At 32.5% G+C, this 17,974-nt stretch overlaps 3 protein-coding genes across 6 annotated transcripts; 2 read left to right on the top strand and 1 right to left on the bottom strand.

Moving 5' to 3' along the window:
* The first annotated feature begins 255 nt into the window (after positions 1–255).
* Positions 256–2,359, top strand: LOC130894268 (allergen Tha p 1-like). Its single transcript, XM_057800979.1, has 2 exons — positions 256–664; positions 1,963–2,359. The coding sequence occupies exons 1-2, from the start codon at positions 457–459 to the stop codon at positions 2,163–2,165; spliced, it is 411 nt and encodes a 136-aa protein (XP_057656962.1). The 5' UTR covers positions 256–456; the 3' UTR covers positions 2,166–2,359.
* Positions 2,360–4,469: 2,110 nt separating this feature from the next.
* Positions 4,470–9,371, bottom strand: LOC130894269 (ejaculatory bulb-specific protein 3-like). 4 transcript variants are annotated; one of them, XM_057800983.1, is made up of 4 exons: positions 9,233–9,371; positions 4,935–5,130; positions 4,797–4,857; positions 4,470–4,735 (listed from the first exon to the last, which is right to left on the bottom strand). In XM_057800983.1, exons 2-4 carry the CDS (start codon positions 5,125–5,127, stop codon positions 4,630–4,632), a joined length of 360 nt encoding a protein of 119 aa, XP_057656966.1. In that variant the 5' UTR covers positions 5,128–5,130; positions 9,233–9,371; the 3' UTR covers positions 4,470–4,629. The 4 variants fall into 4 exon arrangements, with proteins under 4 accessions (XP_057656966.1, XP_057656964.1, XP_057656965.1 ...); XM_057800981.1 differs by adding an exon at positions 7,038–7,232 and having other exon boundaries at positions 4,470–4,857; positions 9,233–9,307; XM_057800982.1 differs by adding an exon at positions 6,944–7,232 and having other exon boundaries at positions 4,470–4,857; positions 9,233–9,303.
* A 4,983-nt stretch (positions 9,372–14,354) lies between these two features.
* LOC130894273 (ejaculatory bulb-specific protein 3-like) lies at positions 14,355–16,428 on the top strand. The gene is made up of 2 exons (XM_057800986.1): positions 14,355–14,620; positions 16,183–16,428. The coding sequence occupies exons 1-2, from the start codon at positions 14,431–14,433 to the stop codon at positions 16,377–16,379; spliced, it is 387 nt and encodes a 128-aa protein (XP_057656969.1). The 5' UTR covers positions 14,355–14,430; the 3' UTR covers positions 16,380–16,428.
* The last annotated feature ends 1,546 nt before the right edge of the window (positions 16,429–17,974 follow it).

Raw genomic sequence — 17,974 nt, 5'->3', positions numbered from 1 at the left:
CGTACCGATTGAGTTTGAATTTGAATCTCCTAGGATTAGCAATTCTTGAATGTGAGATAATAGGAATATGTATTCCAACATATATATAATGATATATATTTTAAAGTTTCATACTTTATATAGAAATTTTCATTTTTCATTCAATTTGTTGAAATAAGGTTGAAATTATCTTGAACCGGCACTGAAATATCCTCGATTGCCATAGATATATTTACATACTGTTTGTTTAGTTACAAATTAAATCAAAAAATTGAATGTCCGATACATACACAGACAAAAAATTTCGTTCCACGAAGGTTCCACTCAATTTCAAACTGGTTTAATTTTTTCAATAAAATGTAAATAAAAGTTTACGTCACATTGCGGACCATACTCTTATATAAGATTCTTTTCACTTGAGGTTTATTGTAGATCAAAAAGACATCTCGAAAAAGAAACTTGTATACTTATTACAAAATGAATCGTTGGTGTATATCGGTAGCATGTATGGTATTGGTAATTGTAGCGGTGGTGCATTGTGCTCCAAAGAGTTATGAAGAGAATTTGAAAACAATCAAGAGAATTGATATTGATCAAGTGCTGGGCAATGAAAGAATTATTAGAAACTACGTCGATTGTATCTTAGGAAAGAAACGTTGTACCAGTGAAGGGAATGCTCTAAAAGGTAAAATTAGATTTTATGTACTATAATTATCCATAATTTATTTATAATAATGGAAAGTCTTCTAGAAAATGACGGAATTTTTCTTAAGCTGATCCTTTTCAATCATTATTTATTCTTAATTCTATATTTATATCTTAATTTATTATTAAATAATGGTGTTTTGAAAGTGGAACTGCTTTAAAATTTGAGCCGACTCTGGTATAACTGAGGACACTTTAGCAAGGCAAATGATCTTGATGTAGCTCAAGGTTGGATGTCTAGTTTACCGAAAGTACAAGTATAAATTCCACATAATCATGTTCTTCATTCCATGGAAAATTTATTTCAATGTTTGTGTACCTACCTTTCAAATAGTCTCACAAGGTAAACATATTAATATGACTTCGAATCAGAGACAAATCTTATTGAAGCAGGTTATATTTTGGTTTTACTTGAACAGTTTTTTGGGAGAAGAGAATTTTTATCCTGTACCCATGAAAGAAATTTCTCCCCGTTCATAAAAAAATGGAGGATTGTTCACCTAACCTAACCAATGAACTTCAAGTATTAAAAGCGAATCTTTTGCTGCTCAATTATCCAGCAGCATTCACTGTGTGTTTTGCTGTCTTTCTAAAAGTATTTTGGGATGTACCAACTTAATGGGGAGAGGACCCGTACGTTTTTTATGAGATGCTGCTAGAAAGTTAGTTGTATAATCGAATGCCATTACTTCTAATGGGGCTCAGAGAATTAACACTCAAGTTTTCATCACACAAACCCATGGGATAACTTGTTAGATATATTTGTTTTTCACTATCACACACATTCTCATATTAAAATAATACTTTTCAATATTAGACTTTCCTTCACAATGCATCGGCACAGATTTTTCTGGCACGATTTTCAGGTTAGACAGAAATTGAGTAACAACTCAATATTCTTCCAAATAAATAGTACTCCAATCCAACATAAAAGAACTTATAAAGCTCATTGAGTGAAATCAAATTCTTGTTTAGAGTTATAGAGGTTGAGGAATCCAGCCACTGAGTGCAGTTATGTTGCTTTGATGTCATTTCCCGTAACTACCCCTTTGCATATAAAAATCTGGGGAGAAAACATTAGCTTTGCGTAAATAGATTTGATCAATCGTACCAACTTGAGATATATCGCGTAAAAAAAGAAATTAGAGTATTAAAATCGTGATGATTGTTTTCAATTAGATTTTGGAATTGTCTTTATTCTTTAATTCCATCTCTTTCTCTATACTTATCTTTATTATTGCAGTTCCAATTTATTTTATATCATTTTTCCATTTGCAGAAAGCTGGAAAGATGGTTTAGACAAAGGATGTGAAGATTGCGACGAAGAAGACAAGAGAAAGGTTAGGAAGATCTTGAAACACATGTACACAAAACACCGTGATTTATACGATGAATTAGCTGCCCATCTGGACAAAGATGGCAAATACAGGGACAAATACCAAGCTCAAATTGATGACATTCTCAAGGATCCCACGCTATGAAGAGAATGAGTATTTTCAGAAATAAATCAAATTAATAATCAAACTATGTCATAAAAATTTTCTATAAATCCAATATTTGTTATTGATATATTTCGTAGAAATTCAAATTAAACTAGATAACAGAAATATTTAATTCAAGTTTTTCTATTAAAAGTTGTTATTTTCAAATCATTTGAATAAATCTATTATTAAAATGAGCGTTGTATTATTAGAAAATATTCCATTTTAACGTGAAATATGTCAGTTGTTGTGAATTTATTTGTATATCTTGTAGTAAAAGTGAATATTTTTCACACTTAGAAAGCCTACTACATTTTTCAGTTTTCTTTGTGTACGTGAAAGGTTAACGACATTATTCTTTAGTGACGATGACATAAACGAGCTTTCTCTTTTATGTTGGTGACTGAGGATTGGTATACACAGAGAGAGTTTGAAATCAATATATTCAATAGTTCGAATATATTTTTTCTATAAATGCTCGGTAGATTTTTCACATACAAGAATGTTTGTAGAGGGTTCCAATTTAGAAATATCATTGATTTAATTCAATACTACGTCTATTTTTATAAGATGTATGAAGTTTTACATGACCTAACCTAACCAACTTTTTTTTAGACGACGCCATTTGAAAGTTGTTCGTTGTATTTTCATTTACATACCGACAGTTGCGTTTTTAGTGTTCCATGTAGTGAAAGTGACAGTTCCGTACTGCAAAACACTTTCGGGACGTTCTGGAGTGACAGTTGACAGTTTCACTTCGATGATTTTGCATAACCTTAAAGCTTATATAGATGACTCAATAACAAACAAGATTGAAATTACTAAGAGAATACATTCTTCCACCATAAATACGAATCAATCAACAAATTCTATCGAAGATACAAAAACATCTACATATTGTATCGAAATCACAAAAATCACAAAATAAATATTAATAATTGTCTACCTGGAGGTACAATCAACATTACTTTTTGCAAATAATTAATAAATTAATGTTGACATTGCAAATATCATTACGTACATTATATTGCTCAATAAATAAAATGTTTATAATTCTCTATTATCTATTTTCTTTCCTCGGTGTATTTGAGAAAGTTTTGGATGTTATGCGTCGTCTAAAAAATGTTGTGTACGCCGCGGCTAAAATACTACTTTGTTAGCACTTTGAGTCCTTGGCATACAAATAACTATTCTTATAAATTATCAACAAACAAACAAAGTTATCGCAAATATCAAATACCGCTCCTTAGCTAACAACACAGCTCAAGTTGAAAATTGGCGGTTTTCATATTTTAACGTCATTGGATGGAGCTAGTCATTGCGCGTCGAACATTTAGTTACAAGATATGGGTTTCGGCCAATCAAAAGCTGTAATTATCGGTTGGCCTCTCAACACCGCACGTTGTTGACAAAACTATTGCTCAGTCGGAAGCTTGTCATGTATTCACACAGTTGAATCAGTAAAATTGGCCCTGACGAAGTATTGTGTTATGGATTCTATAATTGAAATGGCAGGCTCGAATCCTGAAGATTTTGTGTCAAATCTTATTGCCATAGATTTTATATTCCGATGGCGGTTATGCTCAAACTCGCAATGCAACCTTGAGCAATGCTTTATTACGTTTAGGAATAGAAAAAAATATTGTGATTACTAAAAAGTACCTGGAGATTTGTGATTCCTGTGACTAAAACTGCTAGGAGTGATTCTATGCCTTAAGAAGCTCGTTTTTTGGACTATATCTTTTTAAACGACTTTTCGAAAGGTGACCCAGTCGTCACAGATTTACGTATGCTAGACCATAGAGCTAATGGAACAATTTGGTATAAAATTGGTTTTGATGACGAGCTTCAAACGTTACTACAACGTTCCACGCCAATTAACATCATTGAACAAATAAATTACCAACAGAAATTGTATACAGTTAGAAACTATTAGACTAGAGATTTTGAGTTTTCCAAGGATGATATTGTTTTCATTGGTTCATATTAATTTTATATGTAGGAAAGGTAGACATCTGTTGGATTCTTTTCCACTGTTGATTGAATATGTTCGTAACTATTGAAGGTTTCAACAACAGTCTCAATCGTACCTTCAGGTACCTCTGTGATGATATCATCTACGTATTTTTTTAGGAAAGGAATATCGAATGGTAATCTTTCTACACACTCCAATAGCAAGTCATCGATTATGTAGCTCAGTTCACGAAATGTGTAGTAGATCAGTTTGAAGATTCGAAATGGGATCTACTGTCGATGAATGATAATTTCGTGGACTGAGTATTAATTTAGAAAAGTAAAAAAGAATTCGAACTGTTCTTCAATATATTTCCAATAAATTAACTTTACAAAATATAGGAATAAAGGAATTGACTAAACTATATAAAAACGCGTTATAATCTACATATAAGTACTACTTGTTGAAGCATAAATTTTGATTTGAAGCATTTATTCCGAAGATTCCGTGTCACTGGTCTGTTATTTTAGGTTTTGGTAATAGGTTCAACTTTAACTTCCTGTTTCTTAGTCTCGAGATATCTCTGTTTATAAGTTCCTGAAGGGTCGTACTTCTCCTGCAAAGGATTCCAATATTCAGGTTTATTGTCAATTAAAAATCTCATCATATATTCAGACCCTTCTTTCTGCTTTTCGCTGCATTTACTGCAATCGGTTGCAATGGCGTCAGGCATATTTCCTACAAAATCACAAACGGTAAACATTTTTCGTATTTTATTATCATATTCTATCTATTTAGCTAATATTAATATTTACTCTTCAATTCCAATCCATCCGGAGTACATTTTCCTTTTTCCAAAAGACAATCTACATAATTTTTTAAAAGTCTATCGTTGTGTACGATTTCTTCTAGATTAACATTATCGTATTTTGTAGTGTACTTGGCTTTTTCGGTTACTGCAGCCAAAGTTAATCCAGCAAGGCATAAATTCATAACCAAAGAAAACATTCTCTGTAAATTAGAGTCTATTAATGATTGAATTGAAAGAAATAGATGGATCTTATCTGACTTAATTCAATAGTAAGGAAATTTATTGTTAAATCGGCTTGTAACCAATTTTTATCCTGTCTGTGAGATCTCGGTTGTGAGAATAGTAAAGGATGGCAGATTTTGGCTTAAAAATTGAAAACCAAATTGAGTCAATGCGAATGTAACATTAGCAAAACAAAAAAAGTCTGACTGACGACAAAACGGATTGATGACAACCATGTAGGCAGTTGTGACCGTGCAGTATCCGCTTAAACAACTTTTATGGTGATCTCTAAATTATCAATTATCGAGCTACAAGAGAACGATTGTAGCTTCAAGTTATTCAAACACAACTGCAGTACTGAGTTAGTCAAAATACAAACACTGAACAAATTCAAGACAATCCTCTTTCGTTCCAGTTCAATTTATGCTTCATATGAATGGGATGATATACAAAAGAAAGGGAATAAAACAATGAGGAGGAACAAAAGTAAAATAAAAAAGGTAAACGATGAGAATCCAAACTGAGGAAATGGATATTGAAATTTAATAATGATAACCAATAAATGTTTCGAAACTAAGTTGGAATTTCTGGAACCGTTGGTGGTATTCATTCTGAACACACTATTTACACTATAATTACACCAACACTCACAATTACACTGCTGACGCACGTTTCAATAACCAAGTTATCGTCTTCAGGAGTCTGAAGGTTTACCAGTTCACCTTCAGACAGTGTAATTGTTAGTGTTAGTGTAGTGGTGGTGTAAACAGCGTATTCAGTATATTTTGAAACTAAAGAGAACATACAAGAGAACAATAAGGATAGAAGGATTAATTCCCGTCGTAAATTACACTCAGCACATGCACATTCCACGTGTAATCTACGTGTGGCGGAACCCATGTAGGTAAAACAACTTTTTCAAATTTGAGTTTAACAGTGGCAATCAAAGCAATAAATTATGATGAATATAATGCAAGAATGATGTAGTAGATGCTATAAATACGATTTAATAAAGATTTCGAGAAAACATCAGAGCTAAGGAAAGCGTTAGGTAAAGAATAAAGCAGAAATGATGAAAAGCGAATAAATAAAACTAAAAAAATTGCTACGCGATACTGCAGCAGAAAAAAAAATACGAGAATCTTGGTTCATTTGAATTCGATGGCTGTGTATAGAATTAAAGATAAGAGGAATAATTGTGAAAAGTATCGAAGTATAATACTAACAAGTACACATGCAAATAAGAATATGAATCAAATTCAACTAGTCCGTATAAAAAGATGTTTAATTAGAGGTAATGAACAAATATATGAAACACAAAATAGCAGGTGAAAACTATAATGGAAGACCAAGAAGACATGAAAGAAAATGAAGGCATAAAAAATCGAACAATAGATAGAAAGAACCGTCAGTCAAACAGTCATACTTGGGATTAAATAAAAAAAAAAAGAAAATGATGAACTTTTTTTGCTATAACGGTATACAAGAAGAGTAAAGTTACTTTTTTGTTTGTTTGTTTATTTATAAAAGTTTGTTTCTTTAGTAGTTATTTATATAAATGTCTGATAGGAGTCTCTATTTGTATAGGATTGTGACAATGGAATACCAAAGTATACTCTTTTCAGTATATATTCCGAGCTTTCGAATAACTATGTATTCATTAACGGAAAATTAATTAATTTCGAGGAAAAATTTAACTTCGTATAAATTAAAAATACAACATTCAAAATGACAATAGGTATTAATCTTGGTATTTTATTGCAACAATCCCACAATAATCACATTCATTACCTAGTTGGCGATAATCTCGTTCGAATTTATATATTCGGGAGAAGAAAAAATTTATACCATCGCAGAAAAATTAACTTTAGGTTGAGAAACTTACGTTTTATTAAATAGAAATCACTTTAAAAAATTCACAGAACAACTAAGTTTAATTTGATCCGTTTTACTTTTATATCAAAGTATCCATTCGATTATAATTTTTGTAAACAATGTCAAACGCATTTTTCGCACGAATTCTTCTTCGTTAAGTATAGAAAACTACTTTAATTGATTTAATAAAATATTTGTCCATGAACTGAAATAATAAAATATTTGTTTTTAAGCCGATGGAAATTACTTAGGTGAGGGATCAAAGATTATATGCCAAATGGGGAATAACAGATATTAAGATAAATAAAGTTGTATGCAAACTAAGTTTTCTTTTTTAATCTCTTTAATCTTTTCTACAGAGAAACATATGGTTTTGAAATTAGTTGTAGCAATTGAAGGAATACTAAATTGCCTTAACGATTCTCTGTAACTCAATTATTTTTTTTGTTGTTTTTAGAATAATTTTTCAATTCAAACCCATTATTGATATATATATACAAATGATAATGAAGTATCTATTAAACAAATTACGTAAGTACGTTTATTCTAATGACAATTTTTCATAAAATGATCGATCAACTTAATTGTGACATAATTGAAATATTTCTAATTTTGAAAACTATTAAAAATTGAGTTCAAGGTTTTTGGTACGCACCATTTTGATATAGCAGTTTTCCCATTTTATATTTCTTACTTTTCATATTAATGACTAAAGAAGAAATAAGTACTTGAATCGATCTATAATATGAGTACACCATATACATATACAGGGTGTTCCATAACATGATATAATTTTGATAAATTATCGTGAATTTGAATTATTTATTGAAAATATTTAGATGAGGTATTAAAACACAATCTAATTAAACTGCATACTATCGAATATCGTGTTACTTACATAGGAAAAAAATTGATATGTAGAAAAATTTTCAACTCAAATTTTTCAAAATAAAATTTTTTTCACGTCACACTACACCGTAGTATTAGCAGAATGCACCTCAAGGTCTTTCCCAAAGTCATCTACCGTAGGATTTATAAAAAGCTGACTCAGTCATGTCAAAGATACGGCCCACGGGCCACTTCCGGCCCCTGTGGCGTATCAATAAGGCCCGCGATCGCAATGTGTCACAGAAAGAAGAATCATGTTTTTTAGAGCTTCTAGACTTTATTCGATTCCTCTACGAATGTTTTAAATACTCGTACTCTCATGTATGAAGATGTTTATAAGTAATTTCTAGGGCAGCGCGTGCCCTAGGAAGACAGTATCGCCATCTCTTAGCAGCAAGCGGAAATATCCTATTATTTTTGTCGAGAACGATAGTATCTTCCGCAGGTTTCGAGTCTAGACTAGACAACAAAATTGAGGATGTGGGAAATAAGATGAAAAATCAAACATTTAAAATCATTTGGCACAGTAAACCAAAAAAATTTGAATTAATCTTCTCAACCTCTGCAAAATTTCATTACCGTTTTGAAGACTTCCAATCAATTTTGAAGCTTTACATTCATCAATTCATTCGTAATCGGACAGTATTTTAAAAGAAAAATTTAATGAGATTACCACTGTTACATTTTATACACAATATTTCAAAAGTCTGGAGACTTACGAATGAACATCTCCAATCAATTTTTAAAATAACTACAACGAATATGATACCTGACATCAATGAGCTTGTCAAAAACAAGAAGAGTCAGTGTCTTCTCGATCCAGCGATGTGTAAATGTCAACTTTATTGATTATAATAAGACATTTGATTAAGTGGTATACAAATAGAAGCCCTGAAACGAAAACAACTTGCGATGTACAAATAATAACCAAACGAACACGAATCAATGTACGGATTCAGTCCATACTGAAGAATGCAAGAGTAAGATATCTTCACCAAAGGTGTCGAAAATGATACCGGCGAAATAAAAGTTAACGGCACTCCACTGAGCAATCTGCGCTATGTAAATACATGCCGAAAATATGCAAATTCTATAAAAATTGTTGAATAAAGTCGAGAATATGATCGTACACGTTAAGAAGATCAAATATTATGATTGCGACCCAAACTTAAACGCCTGATGAACCAGATTGTATGCGGAAGACGAAAGATTGGAAAGAGTCGAGAGGTATGACTCGAATAAATAAAAAATCAAAAACATTTATACTTTAAAATATAAATAAAAATGTGCACGAGGTAAATTGTATGGAATACTCACTTCTGTAAGTAAATAAAAATAAATTTTTCGTTAATTTTTTAACACGCGAAAAGAACATTTACAGTTATTGAAATAATACTAAGAAATAAAACGATAATTGAACTATTAAATATATTGTATAAATCTAATTATTATTCAAGAACGATAACAATCATCTACAAGTGGATTTATTAAAGTTTAAAACAATTGAATTGTTCATAGGTGCATGAACAACTGGACTTGGATCGAAATAAACTACATATTTATTCTAATTATCCTTTATACTGTTTGTAATTGTAATTTATATGAATGGTGATGTTGTATTCCAACTAAACTAACTTGGAATAGTCATATACCATTTCCGTAATATTGGAGAGAAATAGATGTATTCGAAACTTCGATTTGGTCAACACGATCATGAACAATATGATTACTCTCACTCTAGTATATCATGAGTGAATGTTGAATCAGCTGAGGGCTGTATCGCTTTTTAATTTAAACTCATAAATGAACCCTATAAAACTATCTATAATTATTTCTTATGAGCGGCGTAATTGATATTTTCCTGAGCCTTGCTATTCTTGTACATTTTCTGTCTTTATAAAGATAGTATAGAAATTTGTTGTATAACGCGTATTTCCTTGGAATAATTATAATTTATCTTATTTCTCTATGAGGTAGACCATCCAAACGACAAGCTTTTGTGGCCATGGTTATACTTATGTTCGCATTTATTAGAATTATGATGGGCAAATGAAAAGATTATATCGATAAATATCGTATCGATATATTCGAAGAATATCGATGTATGCAGCGTAAAAAATATCGAAATATCGATATATTTTTTTCAGAGCGTTGAGTATTCAAAAATAAAAGAATCCATTTTTTATTTTCGTCAGTTCTATTTATTATTTAAATAAAGTATTATAAATTATATCTATTTATCTATCTACTGATATAGGATCCTTAGTTCCATTTCCAGATTTTAGTGATTTTGAATTTGTTGACATTTTTTTGGGTTTTCCTTCCTGACGCTATAACTCCAGAACGCACGAACCGATTTCCACGGTTTTGAATTCGTTGGAAAGGTCTCGGGCCCCGTGAGGTTTATAGCAAAGAAAATTCAGGAAAAAGTCGGGTTTTCCTTCCTGACGCTATAACTCCAGAACGCACGAACCGATTTCCACGGTTTTGCATTCGTTGGAAAGGTCTCGGACTCCGTGAGGTTTATAGCAAAGAAAATTCAGGAAAAAGTCGGGTTTTCCTTCCTGACGCTATAACTCCAGAACGCACGAACCGATTTCCACGGTTTTGAATTCGTTGGAAAGGTCTCGGACTCCGTGAGATTTATAGCAAAGAAAATTCAGGAAAAAGTCGGGTTTTCCTTCCTGACGCTATAACTCCAGAACGCACGAACCGATTTCCACGGTTTTGCATTCGTTGGAAAGGTCTCGGGCCCCGTGAGGTTTATAGCAAAGAAAATTCAGGAAAAAGTCGGGTTTTCCTTCCTGACGCTATAACTCCAGAACGCACGAACCGATTTCCACGGTTTTGCATTCGTTGGAAAGGTCTCGGACTCCGTGAGGTTTATAGCAAAGAAAATTCAGGAAAAAGTCGGGTTTTCCTTCCTGACGCTATAACTCCAGAACGCACGAACCGATTTCCACGGTTTTGCATTCGTTGGAAAGGTCTCGGACTCCGTGAGGTTTATAGCAAAGAAAATTCAGGAAAAAGTCGGGTTTTCCTTCCTGACGCTATAACTCCAGAACGCACGAACCGATTTCCACGGTTTTGCATTCGTTGGAAAGGTCTCGGACTCCGTGAGGTTTATAGCAAAGAAAATTCAGGAAAAAGTCGGGTTTTCCTTCCTGACGCTATAACTCCAGAACGCACGAACCGATTTCCACGGTTTTGAATTCGTTGGAAAGGTCTCGGGCCCCGTGAGGTTTATAGCAAAGAAAATTCAGGAAAAAGTCGGGTTTTCCTTCCTGACGCTATAACTCCAGAACGCACGAACCGATTTCCACGGTTTTGCATTCGTTGGAAAGGTCTCGGGCCCCGTGAGGTTTATAGCAAAGAAAATTCAGGAAAAAGTCGGGTTTTCCTTCCTGACGCTATAACTCCAGAACGCACGAACCGATTTCCACGGTTTTGCATTCGTTGGAAAGGTCTCGGGCTGCGTGAGGTTTATAGCAAAGAAAATTCAGGGAAAAGTCGGGTTTTCCTTCCTGACGCTATAACTCCAGAACGCACGAACCGATTTCCACGGTTTTGCATTCGTTGGAAAGGTCTCGGACTCCGTGAGGTTTATAGCAAAGAAAATTCAGGAAAAATTTCAACAGAAAAGCGGAAAGCTTACGCGTTGATGTAAATAATAATTTAATTAATTATGAGGACAGGTAAAATATTACAACAGTAAGTGAAATATGAAGTTAATATATAGTAAAATAAAATAAAGTTTTCTTAAAAAAATATCGAATTCGATACTCAAAAATTAATATCGAATATCGATATTTCAAGATTTCAAAAATATCGACGATATTTATCGATTAATTTTTGAAGAAATATCGATATTTTGTGCCCTTCCCTATATTAGAGGTTTACTTTACGTTCGAAACTCGCTCAGTCGACTAATGAGAAATATCGGGGGTACGACTACTACCAAGAGGTATAGGAAAAGATAAATCAACCGATTAAAGAATACCTAGAGTGCAACGCAGAGCTGCTCTTAGGCTGGCTGCAGTGCTGCAACTACCCGATGCGTCAAGCATTTGCGCCAACATTCATCTTCCGACGTTGGTTGAACATAGAATTAAGGCTGGAACCATCTCTAAACTTACCTAAAGGAATGAAAACGGGCCTAGAAAGTTATGAACAGCATACACCAGTTATACGTTCTTTTAAAATAAAGTAGATGTTACTAGAACGTTTGGTTTTTCATACAACATACACACGCAAAAGCGCTGGCCATTGTGGGAACCATACCAGTACATTTGCTAGCACTCGAACGCAGGAGAATATTCAAGAGAATAGGCAAGGCCGCCAAAATAACCGACAAAGAGTCCTGACTATGAATTGAGCGCTTCTCAGCACATATCAAAGGTAAATTACAGGAAAGTCACAGGATCGCGGGAAGGTGAACTATCCCTTGCTCCAATTATTTTCTGGACACGGATACTTTGGATTTCACTTATTAAAACGAGGAAAAGTAGCTTGTTCCGCTTGCTGCGAACAAGCTACATCCATCGCATAGGCTACATTTTTCATATGCAGTCTTAAAAGTTTCGATGCGAAATATTACAAAGAAGGATTGGAAAATTCGCTTCCGAGAAGATCTTTGGGATTATGATCACGGAAGAAGAGAACTAGAATTCCAAAACTGATTACGTAGAAACAATTTTACGGAAGCAGAAACGGGACAATTTGGTCGATGACCAAACCACGTTAAGCAACAGCCGAAGAAGTCACAGAACGACGAATAAATAGATCAAACGCAAATCGAGGAGAGAACTGTTATTATGCGGAAGGTTAATGGGGGTCAAGAAAGGAAACAGTGAAGAGTTTTAGCTTGAAGAGGGTTGTAGAGTTTTAGTAGATCGTACAAGTAAAGTACTGGCCCACACACCGGTGGTTCTCTTATGGCCACTGATGAGCATTTTCCTTCTGTTTGTATCAAAACCAACAAAAGATGTTTTGAACGAGTGCCAGCAATTTTTGAAACGGAATGGAGCTGGTGGAATTCTGCAGAAAAAATTCAAAATACTTACAAGTGTGGGTATTATATTTCTTTTTCTACTAGTTATAAAAAAGTCTGCTAATCATGGTAAAATGCACTGCGCTGGAGGAAATTCTGAAGTGAGTTTTGTATTCTCGCTAATTCGGTGTATAGAATTAATTATAAAACCTGATTCCAAGCATTATTTTGAGGCAAATTGTATAGTCCGAACGCATAACTCTTGTCATAGGAGCTATATCAAAAGGAAAGATCCTTAATACTTGATTAAAACATCTTAAATCTATAACACAAGTTTTATAAATACAAAGTTGTAAAGTAATTGGCGAAACAAAACTAATAAGGGGTTGTATCCACTTGTGAGTTTGAAAAAACTTGCTTTTCATTAGATAAATACCTAGAATAAATGTACATAAAACAAATTTAACAATTAGCTATATATTTACATAAAATATTGGGTTCCGTTGTTGGTCCGATATCATACGACTTATAACCTAACTGTGTATTATGTGGTTGTTTATTTTTATTGGAATAATGGATGATCCTGTCGGTATTATTTACGGATTGTAAATTATTAACATAACTATAATTTCTTCCCTAATACTCACAAAAACTAGATACATTTTAGAATATAAGTATTTCACTGTTCACGTGGTGTATCGATACATACCACCAAATTAGCTAGGAATAACTAGCTCTGCGAAATAGTTTTACTCTTAGACCTGCTCCTCTGTGTTCAATTCATCGCCGCATTTGAGCCTGTAGTCTTTTTTCACACCATCCACGATGCATTTTTTTCACTGCAGTCCACCGTCGGCAACATCTGAGCTGGTGCAGACAACGGCAACAGGTGAGAAAAACTGACATAACATAGCTACGAATCAATTCACTGTAAGAAACCGTCATGGAAAGTTACGTGATATTGAAATTGTTGTTGACATGTAAATGACTATTTAATCAATCATTTGAAAGAGCCTTATCCAAATGGACATTCATAACTCCATTTCAAAGAGGAACTTACGTTTAGATGTGAAGTTTTTCCACATTTTTTTTCCTTAATGTCTTAACGTGGTCATCACGATCACCAAATTCTAATCCCGTGGAAAATATGTAGAAAATTATACAATTTCAAGTCTTATTTTCAATTATTTTCTTATTTCAAGTGATGTTTGAAGAACTTTTCTTTATTGTTGACTGAAAGAAGCCATTTCCATTCCATATGAACGAATTTCTCATTCAATATTCAATAAATTAACTTTTTGTCGTTCGCATGAACAATATACATTGCGAATATAGTATACCTAGTAATTTTATTAAATATACATCAAACTTTTACCAAAAGGAAGCAGTATATCATAAACTATCATTAGATCAATTAACAAAATTGTAATTTTCAAAATTATATACAATATCTTCCCATTGTTGAAATCAAATCTTTCGCGGTTGCATATCATATTTCGTACATTATTAAGCAAATCCAGTCACAATGAAATTGTGTTTGACTTTATCAGTTTTATTGTCAGTAATTTTGGTCGAAGCTGATGAAGGAAAGTACACCAGCAAATTTGACAATATTGATTATAAAGCCATTTTAGCAAGTGAAAGATTGTTGTTGAATTATTATAAATGCATGATGGACGAAGGACCTTGTACACCGGATGGAAAAGAATTGAAAAGTAAGATACATTTCTTATGGTGTATCAAATGTCATATCAGTAAGCTCTACCTATTTGTATTATCTCAACAAGAAATTTTCGATGCAAGGACTTTCTTCAAATCATCTGAGTTAAACTGGTCAGTCCTAAATCTAATTTTCTCATTATTTATATATTTATGTATTCGTTGGATCATACAAAATCATGTCCTTCAGTCGTCATCATTTTTACTGTTTTCCCATCATACCCATACAGGTTTGTATAATATTTTCTTGTTATTTTTTTCGATTTTTTCTATGTTATTACTTTCTATAATTTTGTTCCCTATGAAAACTATTTGTGCAGATTGAAAGTTGAGTATTCATACCTGACTATGAAGGCAGAAATAAAATTAGTCCAGTAAACAACGGTAAAAATATGGTATCACCTCGGAATACCATCAAGTCGCATGGATTTGCCTGAAATTTTGGAATTAAGTTCTATTTACCTTCACTTCAAAATCTACCCTATGTCAATATGTGCAAATAATTGTAAGGGCGGAAAACTATCTCTCATTGTCAAAATTCAAGAAAATAAAAGTTAAAGCATTTCGAAACTTAAAAAACGTTTGTAGAATCAAAATAGAGATCTCATGATGTTCTAGGATACTATTTATATTTAAGCAATATATTTCAATAGGCTATTTTCGCCATGTATGGAATACATTAAACCCTTTATTAAAAAGGAAACGTCCAAAACGGTACCAGTTAACTTTGAAAAGTTCTATCTCTAAACTATTCAAACTACTTGATTCTTTTATTTGTATTCAACCAAAGTGATTTGCAAATTTATATCGTTTAATTTCAAGTGGGGTGGCAATATAAAATGACAATTTTTCTCCATGAAATGAAGGGATTTTATGTATTACAAAATCTTATAACGTCTCCTTTGAATGCTTATTAAAGTTCTTTGAATAAGATCCAATACTTTTTTTTCGCTAAATTTACCGTATTCCACGTATTCAATTTTCAAAATCTTCGGTTCACTAAATAAATCCAACCTTTAATAAATCGTAACTCGATTTGTATTAGGTTTATAACGAAAAAAAAACATACTCTCTATTTTTTGGAAAGCTACATTTAACCTTCTCACATTTTTTTCGATGAGCTAAGAAGTTTTTGAGGTATTTTTGAAAACCGATTAAAAATATACTTTTCTTGTAACATAATTTCAAACACGAATAAGTCAAAAAGTATTAGTTTTTCAAGAAAACTCCATAGGATAATTTTTGCTTAGAATGCTTTTTCTATCGATTTCTATGGTTAGTTTCAACAAAAAATTACCACCCCCTAGTTGGTGACTAAATGCTCATCAGTGAAGAAATGTCTTTATCTTAAATTAAGAAGCATCGGAGTTTTATTCATATTTTTAAGAAATTTTCATTCAAAATTGAAAAAAATCACTCACAGGTCTTATTATAGAAACTCTGGTAACTGGTAGGTGTATTTGGAAAAAAAATCATTTTGGTCCGTCACTTAAACTTCGTTGAAAAGAAGTATGAATTTTTTGAATTACACTTCAACACTTTTACTGATATTTTACAGAAGTTATTCCGGAAACATTGGAGACTGAATGTGGGAAGTGTACGGAAAAACAGAAGGCAGCAGCTAAAGAAATTATACATTTTATGGTAAACAACAAACTTGAGTTGTGGAAAAATTTATTGGAAAAATACGATCCCCAAGGTACTTATAGAGAAAAGTATCAAGATGAATGGAGAAAACAAGGATATCCTTTATAGACATAACAGTACTTTGTAGTTGAATTTGAATAAAATTATTGGCATTGAATTTTTTAAATTACTAATACATGATTATTGTAATACTTGAGCTCTATCATTATTTTTATTGCATAAGTGATCAATTATTTTGTAAACAAAACTCCATATCGCAAGACGTTGATCATTTGGTCAATATTCTGCCCTCCTCAGCGCCACAGTCTAGATCGACGTTCTATACTGATCCGTGTGCACATAAGATCAGTGCACTTGTAGCTCACGAATGGTATAATATAAAATTTAGTTTCTAAACCTTCAATTTCTCATTTTGTAATAAGATTTAATATGCTAACCAAGATTATCGGTTTGATAGCGCTTTAAGAATATTTTTGGCATCGTCGTGTTTTACCTATTCATTTTTTTATCCCCATAGTAATTGGCCACGCTTCGCCGTTGTGTCACAGTATAACTAAATAAAGTCGAAGTTGATTTTTAATCATATTCTCAACGCAATTCGTAGATGTTTCATTTTTGTATCAAGTTTATCTTTAATTATATTTTTAACGCAATTTGTACCCTCATTACCCATAAGTAAGTGAAATCCTTATAAGTCAAAGCACATAAGATTCAATGCAATTTGTATGAATCATAATGCATTCAGAAAATTAACCTCGTTCTTAGACCTAGGTCATTTCATTGAAAATTGTATAAATAAATAAAATTAAACAAGTTTGCTTGTTAAAAAACTACATTTAATTATTAATATTCTATTTTGAATGAACTACTTATTTATTACGAAAGTCAAATTTCAACGAATTATTTACATTTTATTTTTACAAGATGATGATTTTTGCAGCCTATCTTTAAATTTATTACTGAACACATCTATCACTTGAGAAGACAGATTATTATGGCCATAGTTTGACTTTCAGAAAAATCCGATAGATGTCGCTAGCTACACCGTGTGCTCTTAAAAGTGTGGGACAAATTTTACGGAAATAAAATGTCATTTTCCATTGAAGACTGTCTCTAATGAAAACAAAAATATTTTTTTATGAAACTTCATAATAATATTTTGATGACATTAAATTATAACAGTATGAATCTTGAAGTATTGCAGAATTGACATAAGATAGGATCAGCAATAGTCTTCTTATTCTGGCTCATTCTTCAATGTCTGAAATGCTCCAGTATGCACAGTATCTACTAGATCACTGTTATGACTTTTTACAAAATCCTATTACTAGACTTTGTTCCAATCTGTCGATTTATTGGTGGTGCATGTTTCGCTATGGTCTTTTCTTAAAACCTGGTAGAACTTACAGTTTACTATCTCTGCACATGAACCAACCAACACATTTAACGACAGTATCGAACAATCCATTCGCATTTACAATCCATTTTTAGTTAGATTTAGTCTCCTTTCTCAAGCAGCAAATGTTGCAGTACAAAAATATTCAGGGTCAGTAAAATGTTTTTGAACTGGTTTTCTCGTTAGTTGCTTCCAAAGAATTTATCTGGATAATTGTTTTTCCTGTGGCACAGCCAGATAAATTTTGAATCCATGATGTGGAAACTAAATGCTACGATTGTAGTTTGACTATGAGAATAGATCGAAA

Source organism: Diorhabda carinulata, chromosome 5, assembly GCF_026250575.1.
Source record: "Diorhabda carinulata isolate Delta chromosome 5, icDioCari1.1, whole genome shotgun sequence".
Taxonomy (NCBI): domain Eukaryota; kingdom Metazoa; phylum Arthropoda; class Insecta; order Coleoptera; family Chrysomelidae; genus Diorhabda; species Diorhabda carinulata.
The sequence above is the reverse complement of the archived record's forward strand: the minus strand, read 5'-3'. Positions and strand labels throughout refer to the sequence as shown.

Coding starts and splice junctions, on each gene's coding strand:
- LOC130894268 (XM_057800979.1), top strand. CDS start 457: ATGAATCGTTGGTGTATATCGGTAGCATGTATGGTATTGGTAATTGTA. Junction 665..1,962: donor TGAAGGGAATGCTCTAAAAG/GTAAAATTAGAT, acceptor TTCCATTTGCAG/AAAGCTGGAAAGATGGTTTA.
- LOC130894273 (XM_057800986.1), top strand. CDS start 14,431: ATGAAATTGTGTTTGACTTTATCAGTTTTATTGTCAGTAATTTTGGTC. Junction 14,621..16,182: donor GGATGGAAAAGAATTGAAAA/GTAAGATACATT, acceptor GATATTTTACAG/AAGTTATTCCGGAAACATTG.
- LOC130894269 (XM_057800980.1), bottom strand. CDS start 5,127: ATGTTTTCTTTGGTTATGAATTTATGCCTTGCTGGATTAACTTTGGCT. Junction 4,858..4,934: donor GGATGGATTGGAATTGAAGA/GTAAATATTAAT, acceptor GTGATTTTGTAG/GAAATATGCCTGACGCCATT.